This window comes from Scyliorhinus canicula, chromosome 20 (assembly GCF_902713615.1).
Source record: "Scyliorhinus canicula chromosome 20, sScyCan1.1, whole genome shotgun sequence".
Classification (NCBI taxonomy): domain Eukaryota; kingdom Metazoa; phylum Chordata; class Chondrichthyes; order Carcharhiniformes; family Scyliorhinidae; genus Scyliorhinus; species Scyliorhinus canicula.
The window spans coordinates 60,663,494-60,689,065 of record NC_052165.1 but is presented as its reverse complement, the minus strand read 5'-3'; the positions used below and the strand labels follow the sequence as shown (position 1 = coordinate 60,689,065).

The 25,572-nt window shown below is 44.5% G+C and overlaps 1 protein-coding gene across 5 annotated transcripts in view; it reads right to left on the bottom strand.

Moving 5' to 3' along the window:
- Window positions 1–25,572, bottom strand: part of LOC119955070 (protein shisa-like-1) — a 226,297-nt gene that overhangs the window by 33,108 nt on the left and 167,617 nt on the right. For all 5 annotated transcript variants that reach the window (XM_038780916.1, XM_038780920.1, XM_038780919.1 and 2 more), the window contains exons 2-3: window positions 11,815–11,991; window positions 9,123–9,336 (exon numbers count right to left, since the gene is read on the bottom strand). In XM_038780916.1, the coding sequence (XP_038636844.1) occupies window positions 9,123–9,336; window positions 11,815–11,881 (281 nt within the window). In that variant the 5' untranslated portion in view covers window positions 11,882–11,991. The remainder of the gene's footprint in view (window positions 1–9,122; window positions 9,337–11,814; window positions 11,992–25,572) is intronic.

Sequence of the window (25,572 nt, the reverse complement as noted above, 5' to 3'; positions counted from 1 at the left end):
AATAAGTGGGCGGGGATCTGGATGGCTGGGCGTGTCCCAAGCAGTCATTGACCCCGTTGTTTGCGTTTCCCTTGAACAGGGAGTGGTGCCAAAATGTCTGGGACTGTCCCAGTTGCTTGAGTACCAGTCCTTTGTTTTGGTGAAGATGGGCCATCAAATGCTAATCGGCCCCATTAAAATGCTAATTGGACGGAGTTTCAATACCGTCTGGACTTCCTGCTTGCAAATATGCATTTCAGACTCTGAGCTTTGCGAGTTTCTCTGTACCTATTTGGAAGTGGCCATCCCAGATGGCGATACTGTCCTGTGTTGAACTAGCCTGGGTTGTCATTTTCTATTTGCGTTTCCTGGGACAAAATTACTGTCAAATTCCGATTACATCATTGGAAATTTACACAGTGCATTTACAATAAAGAATCCCATTGGGCAGATATCCTTGCCACCAGCTTGGCGGAGCAAGTTAAAATACAACCTGTCAGCTCCCAACCCTTTAAGGCATTTAGACAATTTTGGACAACCTGCCTGTTGTGTTTTATCTGGATGGATGGGGTTAAAATTGTTTAGCTTAATGAATCCAGGTTGCAGAAAGGGTATTAATCTAACCCACTACATTGTCAAGTCCTAAGAAGTGTCTACCACTTTAATCACTGTGTATTGACATGATAAACTCCTAATTTGTTTGAAGGATAACTTGCCACTTCGAGGCAGCTTTTTTTGTAAGTGATAAAACAACAATGGATTTCCTTGAGGGAAACTGGAATAAAAATTGTTTGTTTGACAAGACATGAGAGCCTGATTGATCAATTACAGAACTCGGCAAGCAAGTCGCTCTACGGACAGGATCATGCTCTCTACTGCCTGTAATTGGTATGTTTTGTATGGAAAGAAGTGTTTTTTTAAATTTTTTAAAAATTTGGAATGCCCAATTAATTTTCTCCAATTAAGAGGCAATCTAGGGTGGCCAATCCACCTATCCTGTACATCTTTGGGTGTGGGGTCGAAACCCTCGCGAATACGGGGAGAATGTGCAAACTCCACACGGACAGTGACCCAGAGGCGCGAGTGAACCTTGGACCTCGGTGCCATGAGACAGCAGGGCTAACCCACTGCGCCACCGTGCTGCCCCTAGAAGTGTGTTTTTTCTTACCATTGGAGTGTGTATTCTAATTAGATAATGCAGTAGCAAGCTATTGAGAGTTTAAAGTAAAGAAGGTTATTTATTCTCATGCATTTACCTAAATTAACACAATATCACACACTTGGTCTCAAGCATACACACACACACACACAAAGATTTTTTACAGATGTAGATTATCAACTTTTACAGATTACAGTTAATTCATCTTCTGTTTCATGATTTCAGGTCTGCCACGTAGCAGGCCTGTGATCTCTTGAATGGATTAGATGATTAAGGGTGTATTCTAACCAAAGAAAACCAGAATCTATTCTGGGTGGGATTAGTGGGATCGTTCCCGACAATATCTACTGCACTCTATTGTTATTTTGGTCCCTGGCGGGGAACATTCCCCCGAGACTGCATTTAGCGTAATTTCCTGCACTGAGTAACTCCTCAGTACAGGAAGAGATGGATGCTATTCTATCTCTTTTTAAAAAGATTTAGAATACCCAATTCATTTTTTCCAATTAAGGGGCAATTTAGCTCAGTCAATTCACCTAGCCTGCACATCTTTGGGTTTTGGGGGCTAAACACACGCAAACACGGGGAGAATGTGCAAACTCCACACGGACAGTAACCCAGAGCCGGGATCGAACCTGACCTCAGCGCCGTGAGGCAGCAGGGCAAACCCACTGCACCACCGTGCTGCCCGCCATTCTATCTCGCACCCCCGATGCGACCCCCAGATCCCTCCAACACCAAAACTCACTTATAAGGGAGTCGTAGCCCCCCCCATTCCCCCGCATCCCACCTTACACGGGCAGAGCACTCCCAGGCCTGAATCCCGGAAAGAGCAACATGCCAGCCTGGCAGTGCCCTTGCCAGCCTGGCAGAGCCACCAGAGCACACTGGCAATGCCAACATGGCACTGGGGTGGCACTGCCATGGTGCCAGGGTGGCATTTAAGGCTGCCAAGCTGGCAGTGTAAAGGTCCCTGAGTGGCACCAGCTGTGCCAGGGTGCGACCCTGGCCAGAGGTCGGCCACCAGGAGGCCTGCAATCACTTGAGAGACCACCCCTCACCCCCCAATTGCCATTCCACCTGGTCCTCATTTGTGGGGACCAGTGTTAAACGCCACCTGGCTGGGGTCTCCTCAGTGAGGCCGGTAGATGCTGGGTGGCTGTTCGTTCCGGCGTCAGTAGAGTTAATTGGGTTCCTAAACTCCCTTAACTCTGCCAGACCGTGTCCGGGCCATTGTGGGCCGGATCCAGATCGCAACGTCTTACGAGATCTGGTTCGATATCACGAGGCTTAATGACCGTCGGGAATCCCGGGAGAGGCCTCTCCTGAGACCTTTCAGCCATGTCCCACCCCGATTCCGGTGGGGCCCAGCCTTTATACTGCACCCTTAAAGTTGAACTGAAGGTCTTGTAAAGCAAAGGGTTCATAGCAGGCTGTGAGATTCTGTGTAGTAGAATATCTTGGACATTGGTTCCTACGTGATGATTGAAACTGTAAGAGGATGAGTACTTTATTTGCTTGCTAACTTGTAGTTAGTTTCAGTGTCTGGTTTTCATGCTGGCTGGTGACTCATGGTTCTGAGAGGTCTGCTGGGTTCTGGGGTAATAAGGGTGCAGTCCCTGAAAACCAAATTTGGTCTCATGGCTGGTCGGTGACACTTCTGAGGCCTACCCAATCTAGTTTGGATGGGTGAGGCCATCCTGATACAATGGGAAGTTTCAGTCTTCCCTTTTGTCCAGTATGAAACATGGAGGCAAGCAGTCCAGAAACTCAGTGTTGTGCCATCCGTACACTTTTATAAAATTTTTCCAATTAAGGGGCAATTTTGTGCAGCCAATCCACCTACCCTGCACATCTTTTGGGTTGTGGGGGTGAGACCCATGCAGACACGGGGAGAATGTGGATACTCCACACAGAGAGTGGCCCGAGATCGAATGTTAGGCCTTGGCACCGCGAGGCAGCAATGCTAACCACTGTGCCACCGTGCTGCCCGTCCCATCCTTAAACAGTGAGATTTGTGAACTCCAAAGATGGCTGTGAAGTGCTTTCACCTATGTCCACATTTAAGAAGGTATTTGGGAAACTTGATGTTGTCTGTAATTCAATTGTAAAAGTCACAAGATTTGTGGTAACCATCTTTACAGCCGTTTGTGTCCATTGTTTAAAAGCATTGACTGAAAGTTCATAATATTACATGACACAAAGAACAATGAGTGGGGTTCTCCGGTCTCCGACTCCGAAATCAGCAGAGAATCCCCGTTGGTGCCGAAATCGGGGGCAGCGCCACTTTTGCGATGCTCCACCCCTTCAAAAATGGTGTACACGCAGAGTACACTGCACGCCGCGCACCGTATGGATGGCCTCAGGATGTCACCTGTGGCCCTCCCCCGATGCTCCGCCCCCCCAATGGGCCGAGTTCCCGATGGCGTGGGTCACTCATGCATTTTCTTTTCACGAACCCAGCGTGGCGGCTGCAGACTGAATCCAACCCCGCCACAGTCGAGGGCGGTGCCGATCCGCGGGCAGGGGTGGCTCTGGTGGGGCTGGGGGCACTGGTGGGGGGTGGTCCAGGGGTGGAGAGCCTGTTCAAAGGGGAGCACCATTTGGCAGGCCGGCTCCGCGCGTGGCTGCCGCCATGTTGCAGGCCACGGACCCGGCAATTGTCTGTCCGTATCCGCAGCTAGAAACAGGGGCTCTATGCTGCGTGCCTGCTAGCCCCTCACCAGATGGAGGATTGGTGGAGGTTTTTGCTGTTTCTTTGGGCGTAAAACGCCACTGCTCCCACGTCGATTAACAAGGGGGGAGGTGAAAGGTTATTGGCCAGAGGCAGGAATGTGGGGTTGAAATTGCAATCAGATCAGCCATGATCTTATTGAATGGTAGAGCAGGGTCAAGGGGTCAAGTGGCCTACTCCTGCTCCTAATTCTTTTTTTAAAAATATTTTTATTGAACTTTTAACATTTTATACAAATCAAAATAAAAGTAAGACATGTATCAAAGACCAAAAAGATAAACTCCTATCAACAACTACAACAACCCCCTAAAGAAAACCTAGAACAACCCCCCTCTCCCCCCCCCCCCCCCGCCCTCCCCACTAACAGCTTCATACGTGTGCTTGTATCTTAAAATCCTGTATTATCTTTACCTCATTTCCAAGCAGTACTGCTTTCAAGTGTTCAGCATTCATCCACTATTTTCACCAACAATCCAAGGCATTTATTGTAAGATCAACATCACACAACCTAAATATATTTCATTAGCAGTGCATTGCCAACCTATACAGTGATTTCACACTGATGGAAAAAAAATGATTGTTTTTCTATAACTGGCACATCTCCTCCTCTTCATATATTCCCTTAACTTCACTGACTGCAGGTCAACCACACCACTTTACTCTTCTGGAACTTTCTGTCCATTGCCCTCTGCTTTGCCGTCTCCCTCCCTGATTTTGTTTAGTGATTCTTTCAGTTCCCCATTTAGCCTCTATATTTCTTCCTTTTCCCTTGACATAGTGTCCATCCTTTCCCTTGTCCTTTTCATCCATTAATATGGTCCATTTAGATGTCACTTTGCATGTCTTGGAGGTAGAGGGAAGGCTCTATCGAGAGATAAGTTGTTCGTGAGGTTGTTGATTTTTCAAAAATGATTTTGTCAGAGAAAACAACTGAATGCTCCAAAATATCATCAGTTTATGCATTCATAAGTCATAAGATGGCGAATTAGAGGGAATTATGTCATTTTTCTGGGGGTTTCAAAATTATAAAAGTATTGACATCAAACAAATTAATAATCATAATTTACACACTACTCACTTCACATTTTACAACTTATTGCAAATTTCTGGAACCTACGTAGGTAGATGTTTGTAGCATGTGTAAAGTACTGTGACTTCATAGAAGTCATGGGAAGACATGATGGCACAGTGGTTAGCACTAATGCATCACAGCTCCAGGGATCCAGGTTCAGTTCTGGCCTCAGGTGATTGTCTGTGTGGAGTTTGCACTTTCTCCCCTTGTCTGTGTGGGTTTCCTCTGGATGCTCCGGTTTCCTCACACAGTCCAAAGATATGGGGCAGGATTCTCCGACCCCCGCCGGGACGGAGAATCGCACCGAAGATTCGGCGGGGGCGGGAATCGCGCCGCGCCGGTCGGCGCGCCCCCCCCTCCCCCCCCAGTGATTCTCCAGCCCACGGTGGGCCAAAGTCCCGCTGGTTCTATGCCAGTCCTGCCGGCGTAAATTGAACTAGGTCCCTTACCAGGCAATCTGGCCCCGGGAGATGCCGCCACGGTGGCCTGGCCTGCGATCAAAGCCCACCAATCCATGGGCGGGCCTGTGCCGTGGGGGCGCTCTTTTCCTACGTGCCGAACATGTCAGCCTCCGCGATGACCGACGCGTAAGTTACCCCACCTCCCTGCACATGCGCAGGGATGACATCAGTAGCCGTTGACGCTCCTGCGCATGTGCGGACCCGCCCCGGCTGGCGGAGTCCCTTTGGCCCCGACTGGCGTGGCGTCAAAGGCCTTCCACACCAGCCGGCGGGGCGCCAACCACTCCAGGGCGCCAACCACTCCGGGGCGGGCCTAGCAACTAAAGGTGCGGAGGATTCCGCACCTTCGGGGCGGCCCGACCCGGAGTGGTTCACGCCACTCCATCCCGCCGGGACCCCCCGCCCCGCCGGGTACGGGAGAATCCCGCCCATGCAGGTTAGATGGGTTAGCCATGCTAAATTGCCCCTTAGCGTCCAAAAAGATTAGGTGGGGTTATGGGGATCGAGTGGCTTAAGTAGGATGCTCTTTCCAAGGGTCGGTGCAGACTCGATGGGCTGAATGGCCTCCTTCTGCACTGTAAATTCTGTGGTGCTTTGAATCATGTAGAACGGGAATATTCCATTTGGCCCATTTTGCGTGAGCTAGCTCTTTGAAAGACCTGTACATTTCACCTTTTCAATTCCTTTTTGAAAGTTATTTGTGAATCTGTTGCCTTCCACCACCGTTTCAGATCATACCAGCACACAGTGTAATCTCCATATGTCCTTGTCCTTCTGCTAGTTAGAGCCACTTCAAAGTGATTTGCTATTTTTCCTTGTAGTAAGACTTATAGTTCACTATGATTTGGTGGAATACATTCACAGTTCCTCTCATTGTTTTGCATGGGAATCTCTCTGAGATCTTTGTGATCATTTTTGCAGAAGACTAGTTTTGCTGGCAATGGGAAGGGGAAATGTGAGAAAGTTCAGATGAACTCCAAATTAACCTGAATACCTGCTCTACCTTTCAGGCATAAATATCTTGAGAAACAGTTCTGTGCTATCATCTCCTTGGTCAGCACATCAAGCGGGTGAATCAGGCAAGCTCATGATATCACTTTTCAGCCAAAGCCTTTGCAAAGTGTTTCTTTGAAGTGAAGCATTGCATCTCTTCAGTCCTGCATTTGGCAGAAGTTGTAATTGACAATGTTCTGCTCTTTGTGGTGAAAAGGCTAACTCAGTTTCTGTCAGTTCCACCCTGAACATTTACCCCAGTCACTGAATCTCATAGCCCTGAGCTAAGTTGCACTGCCCTGGTACCTAAAATAACCCTTAAAGAAGCAAGCAGTAAGATAGGGAGAAGGAATTTTAAATGTAAAAACTGCTGTTTTTAGGGAAAGAAATCCCATTGCTATCACCTATTGATCTCCTTAAACACCACTTAAAGTTCCAAATTAGTATAACTTTATTTACGAGGATACACGTGATATTTATTAAATTTGTATTTTGTTAGTAGATCTCGGAAACATGCAATAGTGCATTACTAACATTTATCAGTTTCATTACATGCTTGCGTGTTAAATTTGCCAGGATTTACTTCAGTCTTGTGCATTCCTCACAGACGTGTTCAAAGGCTATTCGCCTGAAACAGGAGGATTCTCTTGATGGCTTGATCAACTTGACTTCCCTTTGTCTTTTGCGATTGCTGAGAATTGCTTTTCAGTGGAATCATTATAAGAGGGCTAAAACAGTCCAGAGGTCTGCACGCTGTCGGCCACGTTCACCCAATAGTTGATGGCAGCATACCCAAAAGCCTTCTGGACGGTGAACTGGCCTCTGGGTCATGACCTGTTCGCGTCCATACTGCCACTAGAAGCAAAAAATAAAGTTGGCGAACCTTGACACGGACAGCTGGCACACAGCTGATGGTGGCTGTAACCACTCTGGAAACTGTGTTCAGAAGGGCATTGGAATAGGCAGAGAGAAATGAAAAGCTCAGCTGGCTGAGAAGGGGGCACAGAGAAAACAGTGACCGGCCCATAATGCATCTACTCAGTCCGCTGTTTCCATCTGCAACATAGGCAGAGGCTACCATGCCGGATTGGGGCTCCAAAGTCACATCAGGCAATGGTTAACACAGAGTTGACCACCAATGTGCAGAGCATTAGTTCACTGAGACAGAAGCCTGTCAAAGACTAGAATTGTCCACTGCTGACAGACTCTCAGTTACCAACAGCCAGTGAGCAGATTCACCTTCAGGACACGTAGCATCACTTGTCTGGAAAATGTAAGTAACAATTTGGTGTACATACTTAATGGTACACTTTAAATTTAGATCTAATCTAAATACAAACCTAAATCCAATCTGAAATCCTGAAGAGTACCTTTCATTTGTTTGGCACAATATTCTCATTCAAACTAAGTTACGGATCGAATAAACAGAACAGAGAACAATAACTTAGATTCAATGCTGGATATTATCAGTGGAATGGCCTTTCAGGAGCTGGGGTTGCAGCAGAAATGAATATGTTTAGGTTGTTAAACTTTGGAAAAAATTATTTGAAGAAATTAATTAAATTGGAAATAAATTGAAAATAAATCTTGATATCATGACAAATGTTCCCCTTGCTCAGTCCACTTGGGTGTGTAAAGGAGGTTAATTCAATTGTTTTTATGTGCACTCACCAACTCAGTAAAGTGGGATTATTTCCTAATTTGTCAAATTAGGGTCCAATGTTGGGCGGCTTGGCCGCACAGTGGTTAGCACTATTGCTTCACATCTAATAATAATCGCTTATTGTCACAAGTAGGCTTCAATGAAGTTACTGTGAAAAGCCCCTAGTCGCCACATTCCGGCGCCTGTTTGGGGAGGCTGGTATGGGAATTGAACCCGTGCCGCTCGTCTTGTTCTGCATTACAAGCCAGCTGTTTAGCCCGCTGTGCCAAACCAGCCCCTATATCTTTGGTCTGCGTGGGTTTCCTCCCACAATCTTAAGATGCGTGGGTTCAGTGAATTGGTCACGCTAAATTGCTCTGTAGTGTCTAAAGTTTGGGCAGGGTTGCTGGGTTGCGGGGATGGGGTAGAGGTGTGGGCTTGGGTGGGATGCTTTTTCAGGGGCCGGTGTAGACTCGATGGGCTGAATGGCCTCCTTCTGTACTGTAAATTCTATGAATTTATGAATCTATGAAGCGTTCTCTCCGAAACACTGCGGCATATACTGGGATGTGGTTCCACAAACACTGGCAGCAGTTACCCAACTACTTATTCGTTGTCTGGGAGATTAGACAGTGAGAGCAGGTGTACTATTCAAGAGTGGGGCTTTTACCACAATAGTGCTGACCTGGACCTGACGATGTGGATGGGAAAGCTGTCTAATTTTCTACTGACTTTCCCTGGCACAATGTACCCTCCCTGTTTCCAAAGTGCAATCAACACAGACAAGGGACCAAATCTCCAGAATGTTTTTTTAAGGATGAAACAAAACTGAAACCCAAGTTTGTATTGCGTTTGGGGAAGGAGTGTTGATAAGCCTTCACTTTTCAATACTGTCCTTCACTCCTTTCCAAACCCTATTTAAACGGTGCTTTGTGATTGTCCTGTTGGATTTCCCACAACCTACTTTTTCATATTCCACCTCCAGCATGTAAAAAACATAGAATTCTTATCACTAACAATTCAAGCATTATATTAATCAAGACCGTATGAAACTGGCTGGACACAGGAACCTCAGTACTTACTTGTGCATGTATCCCTCTGTTTGCCCCGTCACATTCATCTGCATGACTGCCTGAAATTCTGTCTCATTGCAGCAGTACTTAAAGGTCGTGCTGTTATGGTGACAACACAACATGTAGCTTTTGCTGTCCGACAGGCGTGGACAGTGGAAACCAAAGTGGTATCGTCCTTTGACATCGGCGTAAGGCTCACAAACACGGAACTGTGCTGAGGTTACTGTTTAAAGAAAGCAAAAGACTCGATAGAATTAGGTGCGGGCTTAGGTGATGCTAAATTCTTTTCAGAGTTTGTGGTGATTATTCAAACAATTGATCAACCTGCAGCTGTCTTTCCATGACAGTTTCCTATGAAACTATTTGTTTCCCAATTACTGGAGCAATCTAATGAATTTCTTATTATGTGCGGCCTCTGAGGAGATAATGTGAAAGCTAGTTTATTAGCATCTTGCTATCTATCATTTGAGAACCTTAAAAAACGAACATGAGTATTTTTAAACATGACCTTTAAAATAATGCTTTCTCTAAGATCTCTTTGTGGGAAATTGGTCAAGGAATCCTTTGGCATGAAACCTTCCTTTGCATCAAAATGACAGGGTCTACTTGTCCTCACCTACTCACCCAGTAACCTACATATTTATCCCTTCACTTTCTGTCATCTCCAGCATCCACAACATAATCAGACCACCTCCATGTTCCAGAGACTGTTTCCTTAATGATATGCTTCTTCTTTCTTCCATCAATCATCCCAGCCACCAGCTGTCCTTCCTTGCCATTTTCCACAGGAACTAATAGTTGCAACACCTGTTCGTTCCTGCATAATTGTCTCGGGTCCCAAGTTCCTCCTCAAGGTACTACAGTGATTTAAACATACTTCCTCAGATCAAATGTACTTACTTTTTCATGGCGATGGCTCCATGAAAACTAAATAATTTGAGCAATATTCCTTACTGTTGTTTGATGAGATGATCCATTGTTGAAATAAAAGGCATGAGGGAGGCGATTTTCAGCTGCGCTTTCAGGTGCGAGCAATCCTCCAAGGTGTCCAAGATGGGGACCTGAACTTCAAATGCCAATTTAGCTTATGTTTAGACACAATCTTATTTAAGGAGTTGCAACCTGCAGTAAGAATGGCCTCCTGTAGGCTTGCTTAAGGCTTGACTTCTATTTAAAATGCTTGCTAGCACTCATTAAAGAAACCCAACTGCATGTTGGGCAAGGAAGAGGTCTTTCCCTCTCTGCTTGCATATGGCATCCGTTCTCCTCTGCACCTCCTCAATCTGGGCCTCATGTCCTTAGTGACAGACCCTTCCTCACTGTGCTGCAATGGACTGTCTGCCACCTCTCCCCGAATGCAGGCATTAGCTTGTGCTGCACCCTTAGGGATGCAGTGTTATTGTTACTGGCCTAGTATTCCAGAGACCCAGGGTAATTCTCTGGGTACCCAGGTTTGAATCTCACCATGGAAGCTGGTGGAATTTGAATTTAAAAAAAATGTGGAATTAAAAGGTCTATTGATGGCCATGAAACCATTGATGATTGCCGTTACGGGTAGGAAATCTGCCATCCTTACCTGGTCTTGTCTACATGTGACTTCAGACCCACAGTAGTGTGGTTGACTTTTAAATGTCCTCAGGGCTGGGTAATAAATGTTGGCCAACCCATGAATGAATGAAATAAAACCCATGGAATTATAATAGTAATAATCGCTTATTGTTACAAGTAGGCTTCAATGAAGTTACTGTGAAAATCCCCTAGTCGCCACATTCCGGCGCCTGTTCGGGGAGGCCGGTACGGGAATTGAACCTTCGCTGCTGCCTTGTTCTGCATTGCAAGCCAGCTGTTTAGCCCACTGTGCTAAACCAGCCCCTAATTATCCACTTTGTGGTGTAAGGCTTTCTAAGCTGAGGCACTTTTCCACTATCTTTAACATTAACCTGGTAATGCCGATTTTTATAAAGTCTTACAACACCAGATTAAAGTCCAACAGGTTTGATTCGAATCATTAACTTTCAGGGCGCAGTTCCTTCCTCAGGTAAATTCACCTGATGAAGGAGCAGTGCTCCGAAAGCTAGTGATTCGAAACAAACCTGATGGACTTTAGCCTGGGGTTGTAAGACTTCTTACTGTGCCTACCCCAGTCCAATGCCGGCATCTCCACATTATTTTTATAAATACATCCTAAAAATGCTGCAGTTCTCAAACAAAGTTAGTATTTAAATATTATTGTCCCTCTCCACTCCTTTTATTCCCAATCATTAAAAAATTTGATTAACCCTTAGAACATAGAACATAGAACAGTACAGCACAGAACAGGCCCTTCGGCCCTCAATGTTGTGCCGAGCCATGATCACCCTACTCAAACCCACGTATCCACCCTATACCCATAACCCAACAACCCCCCCCCCCTTAACCTTACTTTTATTAGGACACTACGGGCAATTTAGCATGGCCAATCCACCTAACCCGCACATCTTTGGACTGTGGGAGGAAACCGGAGCACCCGGAGGAAACCCACGCACACAGGGGGAGGACGTGCAGACTCCTTCCTTGGGTAGTTGTGGAAATTCTAACATTCTGTGCATATTATAATATATATATGTTGAAGATCTCTCCTCCCTGCTCCACCTTCACCTGTCCTTCCATTCCCTTAAAAATAAAATCACCACATGTTCATGAATCGCATTAAGTTTCCTACCTGCTGTTGTTAGCAACAGAAAGACGACTGTTGCCACGGTGATGGACTGCTGGCAAAAGCTGATCATTTTTCAATTTGCTTTCATGTGACTGTGGCTAGAGAGTTATCTCCTCAACAGAATCTGTCAACATGGCCAACTATTACTCTTGTTGCTGTTCAGAGCATCGTCAAGGGACACTACAAAGAGAGAACTTTCATTGTAAGTACCATCGATAATACCATATTTGCACATTTAAACCGAAAACAAGAGTATTTTCCTCAAGACATAAAAACAGGAAGTATTGGAAACTCTCAGCAGGTCAGGCAGTAGTTGCAGGGGGAGGAACGGCCACCTTGAGCCTTTGATTTTTTTAACCCAATTGTATTAGTGCTACATGCACGGACCGGCTGCTCAGCACATCGCAAATTGGGAATTAGCTGAATTGGGAAAAGCCAATCTATTTAGTTATTTCAAATTATTATTAAAAATCGTTTGGGGATCTGTTACCAATCAGTCCCATACAATTGTTTTTCGGAGAATAGTTAATTGCATGCGGATCCATGGAGTACCACACTCTTAATGTAGAACCTTCTCATTCTTGAGAATGGCTCAGATCAGGAGCTGAGGTCACTAAGTGTCGCAGTGTATCAAAAGTCCAATCTTGCTGTTAGCCGTGGCTCACTGTTCGCACTTTTGCCCCTTCATCAGAAGGCATGGGTTTAGAATTTGAACATAAAACATAGGCTGATGCTTCACTGCAATATTGAGGGAGGGCAGCATTGTTAGAGGTGCAGTCGTTCAATCTGCTGTTCTCCCTCTCAAACGGACGTACAAATTCCAGAGCACTACTTGAAAGAAGAGCAGGGAAACCTTGACCAATATTTATCCTTCGGCCAACTTCAACAAATAATCTGGTCGTAATCTCTGTTATGTGGTGTCCAGCTGTCACGTTTCTTACATCACAACAGTGACCAGACTTCAAAATTAATTAACTGTCCGTAAAGTGCTTTACCATGTCCTGGAGATCAGAAAAGCTTTATATAAATGAAAGTCTGCGATACATAAACTTCTTTACTGTGTAAACACTTGCACACAAAAAAAAACATGCTGTTGAACAGACTGTCATCAATTTCGATGATGCCCTTTTTGGGTATGAGGATAAAATTGTCGCTGTTGCTGCACTGTAATTAAGAGTTTTAGTTTCAGACCCTGCAACAGTTTTTATCCAGTGACTACTAAGTTGTTCCTGATGAATAAACACCATTTCCTTCTATCGAAAAAATACACCTTGAAATTCACTGGGCAGAATTTAATGTTCTTCCCCAAGGTGAATTTGGAGGCATGGTGGGGAGTGGGGGGGGGGCATTTAATTGGAATGGGAGGCGGGGAACTTGTAGCCTCCCCACCTCTGCCTTGATTAGGTCCAGAGAGAGAAGGTTTGTGGATGACTTTCCCAACCAGCCACCAATTGAGGTCTATTATCAGGAAATTAAAACTGCGTTAAGGACCTCATCCAGCAGTATTCAGCCAGCAACAGGTTGGACAGTTACCACATGGGAAGCCCAGAAAGCAAAACCCTGTCGCCTTTCCTTGCTGGTTCCCGGGTGGGTGGAGTGGTAGTGGAGGAGGAGGGAGGTAGAGCCTTGTTGTCAAGCACTCAATGCCTGGTAAAGATACCCAACATCGGGAGGGCCCCTCTGAGAGTCACTGCACCATCACCCTCTTTTTTCTTCTTTTATTCCCTTTTTTTCCAACTCCGCTGATCTCCTAACCAGCAACTTCCCGCTGTGAACCCTAGCCCACCCTCACTAATTCTGGGTCTCTGGTGGGAGCATTACGGCAGCTACCACCTCTCCCCATGGCGTTCACAGTAATGAGGAGTTGTGGCCTCTGTTGGCGAGCAGCATTTGAGAGGGTGTGGAATTTCTACCATTGGTGTCCTTGAGGCCTAACTTGCATTTCGGTCTTCCCAAAGGAAGCAACACAAGACTCCTCACTGACTCTCCAGCCGGGGTTCAATTCTGCTCATTATTAGGTAATTTGGCACATCAGACTGAGAAAAGTTTTGTACAACCTCTGAGATTTTTAGTTTGTGGATAAATTGAGTTCTGCCACTCCTTACAGCAACTTAACCAGGGAGCAGACATTTGTTAATAACACTAATAATTCTCACTGGTGTTGCTATGCTCCTCTATGTGCAGACCCTTAACAACAACAGTATTGCTGTCAGCCAATCAGGCAAAAGAAGGGAACCAATTTAGGCTATTTTAATCTTCTAGGACTGGGCAGACGCTCAGTTGAAGGATAAGGTGACTCAGCTAATAAGACTGTACTATCAATGTCATGGACTAATAGATTCACTATAAATGAAGCTCCACTGTAAAATATACCTAGCCCGCTTTCTGAGGGAGGAGTCTGACACCAATCTTTGCCTAGATTGGGGGGAACGGTGTTTGGGGGGGCGGGGGGGGGGGGGGGGGGGGCAGGGTGTAGTAACCTATGTATATATAATGTTCTAGTATCTTCTGGTGCCATCAATATTGTATTCGCCACACTGCTTTCAGTGGAACTGTGCTCTCTGCACCTGCATCTCAGTGAGAAAGAAACAAATTATATATTTTTTAAAAACGTAGACTATAATTAGTGTATGGTCTCTACAAAAGAAAGTAGCTGGCAGTTAGGTTTACGCCTTCAGTTCTGGCGTACGGCAGACATTCATAAATTGATCAAGATTTTCTTCTTGTGGTTTTGCCGTCAACGGAGCAATTTGAATTCCAGATGCAAAAGTGCCTGCCAGCACATGTATCACACTCCTGGTACGCAGACACAATGACAAGTCACTCACGTGGGAGTATGGGAGCCACTCACGGAAGTCAGACAATGACAGTAGTGTGCAGTCACTGGTTTGGTAAAATGGTCAATTTATTTCATATCTATTCTTCCTTGCATCCAGGCAGTCTGGGTGGCAGAATAGGTATTCACAATTTTAGCCAAATGTGACGAGTTATCAACCTCAGCCATACCATTTTCCTATCAGCAGACTCCGAGGGTAGGCTAAATGGTTTCCAATTGGAAGAGATTAGAATCATAGAAATTACCATTCACCGAACGTGGTTATTGTATTTACATTCCTTCCAAGTTACAAATTCTCTGAGTTAGGCTACTTTTTATTATTGAACATTTAAGGGTGAATGTTGATAAAAGTCAGAGAGAAACCAAGATAAATCAATAATTAATTGTTCAGTGACTTAATTCATCATTCCCATTCACTTGTGTTGCTTGAATGTTACTTGCCACTTATCAGCCCAAAGCTGAATGTTGTCTGATCTTGCTTCAGTATCTAAGGAGTTGGAATGGGACTGAACATTGTCATCATCAGTAAACATCCACGTTTTTTGATCTTATAATGGAGGGAAGGTCCATGCTGAAGCAGTTGAAGATGATTGAGTCCAGGACACTACCCTACCATCTACTGAGATGATTGACCCCCAATCATCACAACCATCTTCCATCGTGATAGGAATGACTACAAATAGTGGAGAGATTCCCCCACTTCCCCCTGATACCCACTACTATCAATTGTACTTGGGCCCCTTGGCCACACTTGCCTCAATCTCAATTGTGCAATCACTCTCACCTCATCTCCTGAATTCAGATTCAGCTTTTGTCCAAGTTTGGACCAAGGATCTAATGAGGTTGGGAACCATGCAGCCGTGGCAGAATCCAAACTGACATTAGTAAGAATATTATTGCTGAGGAAATGTCACTTGATAACACTGTCAATGACACCTTCCATCACTTTGCTGAGGATTGAGAGTAGCCACTTGGGGCGATAATTGGGTGGATTGAGTTTATCCTGCCTGTTTTGGACAGGGCATGTATGGGCAATTTTCCACATTGTCAGGTAGATGACAATATAGCAGCTGTACTGGAGCAGCTTGTCTCGGGGGTACGGCTAGTTCTGGAGCACAGGTCATCAATGCTACAGTTGCATGTTGCCAGGGCCCACAGCCATTGTTGTTTCTAGTGCCGTCAGCTATTTCCTGATATCACATGGAGTAAATATTAGCATCTGTAATGCTGAAGACCTCAGGAAGTAATAAAGATAGATTATCCACTCGCATCTCGGGTTGAAACTAGTTGTAAATATTTCAGACTTGTCTTTTGTACTGTTGTGTTGGGCTCTCCCATAATTGAGGATGGGGATGTTTTTGGAGTTTCCTCCTCATGTTAATTCTTTAATTATCTACTGCCATTCAAGACTGGGCATGGCAGGGCTGCGGAGCTTAGATCTGATCCTTTCTTTTGTTGGATCGCTGCACTCTATTTATCATGTACTGTTTCTGCTGTCTAACATGCAGGTACACCTATGTTGTATCTTCACCAACTTGACATCTCGTTTAGGTATCCCAATGCTGTTCCTGCCATGCTCTTCTGCACTAGTTTAGAGGTGAGAATGGTCACTTGTCAATCAGCAAGCTTTTTCACGATGATATGCTGTTTTTTTACCGAGTGCAGGGTAAAGGTCAGCTCTTTAACAAACCAGTTCTTGTTTCCCATTGTATTTCATCCTGGTTTTCTTGCACTTCAGGTTCAGTTCATGCAAATGTCAGGTTGGGTAAATTCAAAAGAGGGTCCCAAAGCCCAAATTAATCTGGTTTAGAATTATTGATGGGAAATTCTTTATCGCAGATGTTGTATGAGAAAAAAGATGAGCATTTGGTTCCAAAGGGCATTGAACTCTGACTTGGTTAACAGAAAATTAGCCTGAAGATTGCCGGGCGGAGATTGGCTGAAGTTTTATGAGATTCTCAACAGCATGGTATGGGTCAATCCTATTTATGATGTAATGATGTTATCAAGCCCACAAAACCTTCCACTAAATTAATCTCTGTGGATTCTATTGTTTATTTCCAAAGATGCCCAAAGATGCGCAGATATAATAATCTTTATTGTCACAAGTAGGCTTACATTAACACTGCAATGAAGTTACTGTGAAAAGCCCCTAGTCGCCACATTCTGGCGCCTGTTCATGTACACACCTAACAGCATGTCTTTCGGGACTTGTGAGAGGAAACCGGAGCACCCGGAGGAAATCCAAGCAGACACGGGGAGAACGTTCAGGCTCCGTAGAGACAGTGGCCCAAGGAAACAAGGGTTTGATTTTTTCTCTTTACTTCATTTTCGGGAATATCACTGTGCCCAGTGTCCTCGGAAGTACATCACAATTCAATTTCAGACTCAGCTGCAAAATTTGTCAAGATCTTATTGAAAATCAGTGTAGTGCTTAATTGGTGTAATAGTTAACACCACCTCGTTGGTTGAGTACTGTAATGGGCTATTAATAGTCGGTTATTCCTAAAGGCAATGATTATGCGGAGAAGTACTTTCAACAAACTATATGTTCTGCATCTATTTGAAGAGGAAAGGAACCTACCTTCCTCTCACATACAGGGAGCGGATTCTCCAGTAATGGGGCTAAGTCCCCACTCCAGCGCAAAATGCAGGCATTTCACTCTGGCCTTTCCTAAAGAATGTCCAATTCACCTAACAGCACGTCTTTGGACTGTGGGAGGAAACCGGAGCACCCGGAGGAATCCCACGCAGACACAGGGAGAACGTGCAGACTCAGAACAGACAGTAACCCAACCCTGGAATTGGTACCTGGGACCCTGGCGCTGTGAAGCAACAGTGCTACCAACTGTGCTATCGTTCTGCCCCTTGTTCACCGCTGTATAAAGTCAAAGCTTGGGTATCATTGATTAGGCTAACAGTATGGGAGACACTGCTTCTGGTATGTTTCGTGAGCATCAACAAGCAGGGCTTACTGTACAGTGTCATTGCATCACTGAATAGCTCTGTGTTAGTAATGTTATCATTCTATTGCATGTTAGTATTCTGGATGGTCTCATTACCATATTATTGTGCATATTGTCTCAAACACATGCTGACTTACGGTACTTTAGATCCGTGTTTTTCAAATTTTATTTCCGGGGACCCATTTTTACCAACCGGCCAACCGTCGGGACCCAACCCGGCTGGCCTTCGCGACCCACATCGGTCGACCTTCGCCACCCACGCCGGTCGACCTTTGCAGCCCATGCCGGCCGACCTGCGCGACCCACCATTTTCTCTTACCTTGTTTGTTGCTGACAAAAATGAGGAAAATGGTTTTGGTTCCCTTTGGCCCCAATGTTCCCTTTGTCCCTTTGGTCCCTTTGGCCCCCCGAAGTTGAAAAAAAAAGACTGAGACCATATAAACAAAGATGCTGCCGCACTGCGCATACGTGCCCGATCATCAGTGCGCATGTGCAGTGCGGCCAAATTTTAAAACTCTGTTCCTGGCCATTTTGACGGCCGCTTGCAGCCGGCATTATTAAAGCTGGCTGCTGCGGCTGGTGTGCGTGGATTTGCATAATTGGGAGCCCTGCCACGGACGGCTCCGTGACACTTCCGACACCCGCCCATGACCCACCCGCAGGTCGCGCCCCCGAGTTTGACAATGCCTGCTTTAAACTGTTACTACATCCCTTCATTGCCTCCATGTTCCCCTGCATGAAACAATTTCCCTTACTCCAGGTTGCAGCTGTGCTACTGCATTTAAATGGAATTAAAGCCAAACAGGATTTCACGATTTTATCAATTTTAAAGTAATATTGTGATTTTGGCTCAGCGCTATCGCCCGAAGCAGCTTAGCTAATAACTTGTAATCCTTTCCCTAAAGCTATGAAAATGTTCTAAATTTAAAGGACTTCATTTAATATTTTTAACAACTCACTTTCAGCCACAAAGCGGTGAAATTCTAAATTCAGTAACTTTCATTTTCTGTCAGCAGTACTTAAAATGACACCTTTTAAAAAAAATATGTGTTTAAACAGTACATCTGTTTCATATCTGGAGGCACAAAGCTTTGCCCGAACCAGAGTATCAAGTAATTATGTTTGGGCATAGTCTGTACGACTGACACAGAGAAGAAAACACCCACCTGTTGCAGCTCTTTGTGTTACAGAATTGCCAAGGGGCCAATCAGTCTTATGAATCAATATTTGAACAAAGATGTAATTTAACAACACCATGGGAGCTTTAAAACCCATCTTTGGTGTTGAGTCAAGCTGTGAAACCTGATGCGTCCCTCAGTCCTGCCTCTCTTCCATGGTTTATTCCTCTTAGTCATGCTCATCAAACCACTTGTTCGTTCTGTTGAATTTTAAGTTAAGTAATAGTGTCTGTGGAAAGGATTCTATGCAAGCACAACCTTTGTAAGACAGAAAATGTTTTCTTAACTTGCCGCCCTGGGTGGAACTGAGCTACACCGTACTGCAAGATCCATGGTTCAGTCCCCAGTTTGTGCCACGTTAACTGGCCTCCCCCTGTGTTACGATCCTTGTTGGCATTATAAATGGATGGGAAGATCCCAAAATGGAACTCTGGCTCACAAGACCATCATTTTTACCTTTCTGTATAAAACGTGGAGGAACGGAGTCACAGGACTGATAATTAGTTTTTGCATCAAGAAAAAAACATTTATTAAACATGCAAAAAATTTTATATAGTACAATACTCCATTATCCCCCTTATATCAGCAAATACCCGCATATTTTAAGTTAACACGGATTAGAAGTGCATCGTTAGCGGAAAAGGCCTCATTAACACACAAAATCCCTTTTAAGCGAACACTCATTTCCGAACCCAAGCAAATGTCAGTGGAGTCCTCCTCAAAATACTCCCCAGATGATTCTTATACCATGAGCCACCTTATATCACTGAACTCCGGCTTCCACACAAGTGATTTCAAAATCTGCTTTCAAAAGTCACACTGTTAAATCTTCTTTTAAATTATACTTTCTTCCATTGCTTCCATCAAAGTTTCTCTTTCAGCTTTTACCCCTTCTCCCTTCAGGGTTCCTTTGTCGTAAAGGCTTTTGCACAAACTCCGAGGTCCAGCCACACGTATGTAGTAATAATAATAATAATCTTTATTATTGTCACAAGTAGGCTTACATTCTCCTTGCCTCGTAAAACGAAAGTGGGCAGCATGGTAGCATTGTGGTTAGCACAATTGCTTCACAGCTCCAGGGTCCCTGGTTCAATTCCCGGCTTGGGTCACTGTCTGTGCGGAGTCTGCACGTTCTCCCCGTGTGTGCGTGGGTTTCCTCCGGGTGCTCCGGTTTCTTCCCACAGTCCAAAGATGTGCAGATTAGGTGGATTAGCCTTGCTAAATTGTCCTTAGTGTTGAGTAGGGTTACTGGGTTATGGGGATAGGGTGGAGGTGTGGACCTTGGGTAGGGTGCTCTTTCCAAGAGCTAGTGCAGACTCGATGGGCTGAATGGCCTCCTACTGCACTGTAAATTCTATGATTAACACTGCACTGAAGTTACTATGAAAATCCCCCAGTCGCCACACTCCGACACTTCCACACTTATTTCAAATAATGTCTCCCAAACTGGAATAATTCCTCAGAAATATTAGCGCTACTGCAGATATATTTCTGGCCTCTCATGATCCAATGCCTTTTCAACTCTCTGTGACTTTACTGAATAGTAATCTGTTCTGGTTCCCAGTTTCCACTGTTCCGTTAACGCCAGACTTCTTGGAAACTTCTCTTCATTTCTCGAGTTCCTTTAATTAGCTGGACTTAGGTTCATGGTCTCCTCCATAGTATGGCTTTTTTTCTAGCAAGGCCAACTGCTTCCAGCAGAGCTGTGAGAACTGTTTATCTCATACTTATCTCCAACTGTCATCAAATTAGCTAAACTAAACATTTCTCTAGTTGCTAAGTAACCACTGCTGGTTATTTATTCTTCATGACACAGCCCTCTCTAAACACAAGAGAACCACCTTTTGGAATTGAAACCAATCCAAACACATACAAACATGATTGTCCAGCATGATAATTTAAGTTTAACCTTTCCAAGCACAGAAACATTAAGTTCAATACACTTAAAAGTATTCATTTTTTCCAACGTTGAACAATAGAAACATAAATCCCTTAAAACTACCTTTACTTTTCTATCACCTTCCCCTTAGAAAGAAAGAAATCTTCATAACCCTGTAGATTTTTTTACACTGATGTTACATCCACTTTACATAAATTTAACATGACAAATATCTAACCACAGAACTTTTTCCATCATACAAGTACAGTTTTCTGAGTTCACAATTACACATGTCATATTATATAATTACAATGATTTACCCAAAACAAAGGTAATGAGAAGGTAATAAAGGTACCGGAGTCTAAGTGCTCCCACCAGCTCAGAACCGGTACTGGTCTCCGCTGGCGCAAGGAGTGATTCCCAAGTGTGATTGGCAGTCTTTTGTAAATTTATGTATGGTGGAGACCATGCCGGATTCCATCCAAATCCCGATATCGGGCTGCCATTTTGAGCATGCGGCCCAATACCAGCATCCAGTGGCAGGCCTCCCTCCTCCCCATAATATAAATCTTGATCCACTGCTGATAAGCAGGTAACCCCCAACGTCTCTTCAAAGAGGGGCATCCTCCCCCATTACAGGACAGCAAGTCCCCCACACAACATGCAGGCATGACCTGACCACACCCCAGCCCCCCATTCAGCCCCCTCATCAGGCCCCCCTTAAGCCACCCCCTTTCTCTACCCCCTTCAGGCCCTACCCCTTGGCATTGTCAATGGTTCACTGCCCTGACAAAATGGCACCTACTCCTTGGCGGTGAAACCCATGCCTGGCATGGTGGACCCCGAAGGGGGATCAAGGGGGTCGTCCATAGGGAGGGGGGTCAACCCCTCACCCACAGCTTGAGCCCACCCAATCCCCAGGACCATTGGGGGGCATCCCTCTGAAGCTTGGCAGCATCAGAGGGGCATATTATCAGTGCCCTGATCCTCTTGACCCCTTTAGCACTCCACCACGGCAGAGCTGCACTTGCCCAACCTTGCCCAAAGCCGGCCCAGTGAAGTTCTCACTGTTGGATTGGAGCATCACAGTGATTGGGGGGGGGGGGGGGGGGGGGGGGGGGGGGGGGAATTGGGCTTCCAGCCTTTTAACCGCATGCTAAATCTGAATTTGCATCTTTGCTGGCGTAGGGTGGGTACCATACAATGGCTGGCAGTGGGTAGCTACGGGTCCGGAATCCAGCACTTGGGTGATGCTCCATTCTCCGCCCAATCAGGATCCCAATCGCAGCAGCGGGGAACAGTGAAGCTGACCAATAACTTTAACAGCATCATCAGAATTTATACATGATAACATTATCATACTCAAGTTTTGTGTTTCTTTTTCTCTTAATTTCCAGTTATCAACTCAGAAAAGAATGGTTCATTTAAGTCTAGAGTGCAATTGTCCTTATCATCGCTTGTAGGTATAGGGTTCCATTCTCAAGCCCACTTTTCAAATTCACATATGGTAAATTCGCTTTTCGACAACACAGTTAAAATGTCATTTTTGTGCGTTAACATTTATTTTCTCCTCTTGTCAAAATCTCTTTTAGCAATTTCAAGAATGCTGTTAAGATGCTTCTTATGTTCACTCATAATAGTATCATACTCTTGCTTTGTTTGTTCTTTGAACTTGTTGTAATCTTGATGTTTCTCCCTGTCCCATTTCAAATGAATTCTGTTCAATTCAGTTTGAGCCATGTCAATCACTTCCTCACTCTGAAGTTTCGTAGTACATTCTAACCCATCAACTTTATTGCACTATTTCTGAACTGTCTCAGTCCAGTTCTTCGGTGAGTTTGAATGGTCTCTGGCAAACTGTTCATTTGCCAATGACTACATCTTATGTAGTGTCATCGAAAAGCAGTTTTAAATCAGTGTCTCTTGTCACTGGCTCAGAAAGATCACTTTGTAATTTTAATACTTTGGTTTGACGATGCGTAATTCCCAATTTGCAAGTACTTCAGTTGTTTTCTTATTGTCCTTTACTGTCTTTCATATATCAATAATATTACTTGGATCAGTTCTTTGCTCAACTGTATTAGTATTCATTTTTAAAAATAAGTGTAGAGTATCCAATTCATTTTTTTCAATTAAGGGGCAATTTAACATGGCATACCTTGCACATCTTTGAGTTGTGGGGGCGAAACCCATGCAAACACGGGGAGAATGTGCAAACTCCACGCAGAGAGTGACCCAGAACTGGGATCGAACCTGGGACCTCAGCACCGTGAGGTAGCAGCACTAACCACTGTGCCACCGTGCTGCCCCTGTATTAGTATTCCTGGGCCTTCTGAACTTGTTGCACTATTACTGGGCGGAAAATGTGGAGAAGCTGCGGGGTTGGAGTAGGGAGACGGAGGCTTTGTGGGTGAGGTTGGAGGCAGGTTCTTGTAGAGGGTTGGCTCCGCTCCCATTTACCCCAGGTTGGGTTTTGGGGAGTCCTGTGGTGGTTGCAACATTGAACATATGGAGGCAATTTCGGCAGCACTTTAGGCTAGGGGCGAGGTTGAGGTTGATGCCAATCTGAGGGAACCATGGGTTTGAGCCTGCGAGCGTGGTTGCGAGATTTCAGGGATGGGAGGAAAGAGGGATGATGGAGATGAAGGACTTGTTTTTGGAACGGCGGTTTGCAAGTTTAGGGAAGTTGGGGGTGAAGTTTGGGTTCCTATGTGGGGAGGGTTTTAGGTACATGCAGGTACGGAACTTAGCGAACAAAGTCTTTCCGACCTTAGCACCTTCCTCCTCGTTGCTGGAGGGGATGTTGTCGGTGGTGGGATTTGAGGGTGGGGTCATCGGCGATCCATGGAAGGATTTTGGAGGGGTTTAAGGTCAAGTGGGAGGAGGAACTGAGGACGGTGTTATCGGAGGTATTGTGGTCTTAGGTGCTGCGGAGGGTGAATGCCTCAACCTCATGTGCAAGGTTGGGGTTGATACAGCTGAAGGTGGTACACCTGCTGAACCTGAGGATGAGCCGGCTGTTTAAGGGGGTAGAGGACGTTTGTGAACAGTGAGGGAGGAACCCAGCTAATCATATACATATATTCTGTCCCTGTCTGAAGTTGGAGAAGTTTTGGAGGGTATTTTTCAGCACCATGTCAGTGATCTTGCATATGGACTTGGAGCGTACTCCTCTGGGGGCCATATTCAGGTTGTCAGACTTGCCTGAGTTTTAGGTGGGAGGGAGGACAGATGTTTTATCTTTCGCCTCGCTGATTACTCACAGGTAGGTTTTGTTGGGGTGGATGCCACCCTGTGCCTCGGTGTGGCTGGGATCTAATGGAGTTCCTGCATTTGGAGAAGGAGTAATTTGCCAGAAGAGGGGAGAATGAGGGGTTCCACAAGAGATGGGGTTTATTTGTTTTGCATTTTGGAGAACTAGTTACAGTCAACTGTTAGGGTGGTGGGGGTGGGGGGGGGGGGGTGGATTGGGGTGCAGGGTTTGTGTTGGGTTTATCTTGAAAAAAATTTGAATTAAAATACTTTTAAAAAAAACTATTAGCATTCCACAACAAGTTTTTATTCAGAGGAACAACTTTCAAATTGTGACTTTCCATACCATCCACCTTCTTCCATTTTGCTTCGAAACTCACCAAATCCCACTGTTCTTCTCTTGATATAGTTCAATCAGTTCGGAACCATTGATTTTTAATTCTGCATTCAGCCAATTATTCTGATTGAACAGAACATCCTTTACTTGTTCAAGGCAATTTCCACGATATTTCAGAAACCCTGTTATACTTGAAGTTCAACAAGTTTTAACTGAAGATCAACCTTTACGAAAGTTGCTTTTTCAAGTTTATCCTTTAGACAGTTCAAACCCTCAATCAAATGTTTCACTTTTCCTGACTCATTCTCAATTGTTCTCATCAGTTCTCTTTTTTTCATTTGAAAACTCTTCTTTCAACTGTGCAATTGATTTTCTGTGTTCATCAGATTTTTTTTCAATCGCTTGTTATCTACAGTAATTGTTTTATATTTTTCCACATTAGTTTTCAAAGTTTTTTTTAAAGTATTGTCTTTTGCAATACAGTTTCCATCACATTATCTCAGATGCAATCTATTTCTCCAACAGGTAATTTAGGAATAATTTCCACTGTAACAATTCCATTTATAAAATTACTTCTTAAATTAATGTTACACAGGGAAACAGGTTCATCCCTTCCATTAATATGCTTATTAATACTTTTTCCTTCATAAAACTGCCTGGAATACAAATTGCATCATCAAATTCCATCAATCATTGATCTGGTCTTGTGTCTCTTGGAATTTTAATTTTTCTACTTAACGTCTTAGATGAGTGAGCGAAAACTTCTCCCTTTGAAACAGAACATCCAGACCCTCCAATATCTGGCATACTTCACCAGTACTCAAATAATTTTCTGAACTATCTTGATGTCGATCCCCCTTTCTCATTGATTCTGACAGAGCATATTTCACCTGTACCACTACTACAGTCTTAGTAGCTATTTCCTTTTCAGAAGCTTCCTTTCCTACTACTGCCTTCCATTTAATTTCCAACAATCTGCACGATTGTGTCCCACTTTATTACAATGGAAATACTTACACCTCTAAATATCATTTCACCCTTAGCAACTTCCCTTTTGATCTGAAGTGAAGTTTTCTGACCATTCCCAACTGTTCCATCCCTTTCTTGACTCTTTGTTTTCTTTTCTCCGTTCCATGTTCTATCCTTTTCATGTTTAATAGGATGATAGAAAAATGGTTTGGTTCTATGGACCAATTTGTAATCATCAGCTAATTCTGGCCTAACAGTTTTAACTTTTTCTTCCTCAACATGTGTTCTAAAAACCAAAGGAAGTCAATTTTTAAATTCTTCCAAAATAATCACCTCTCTAAGGG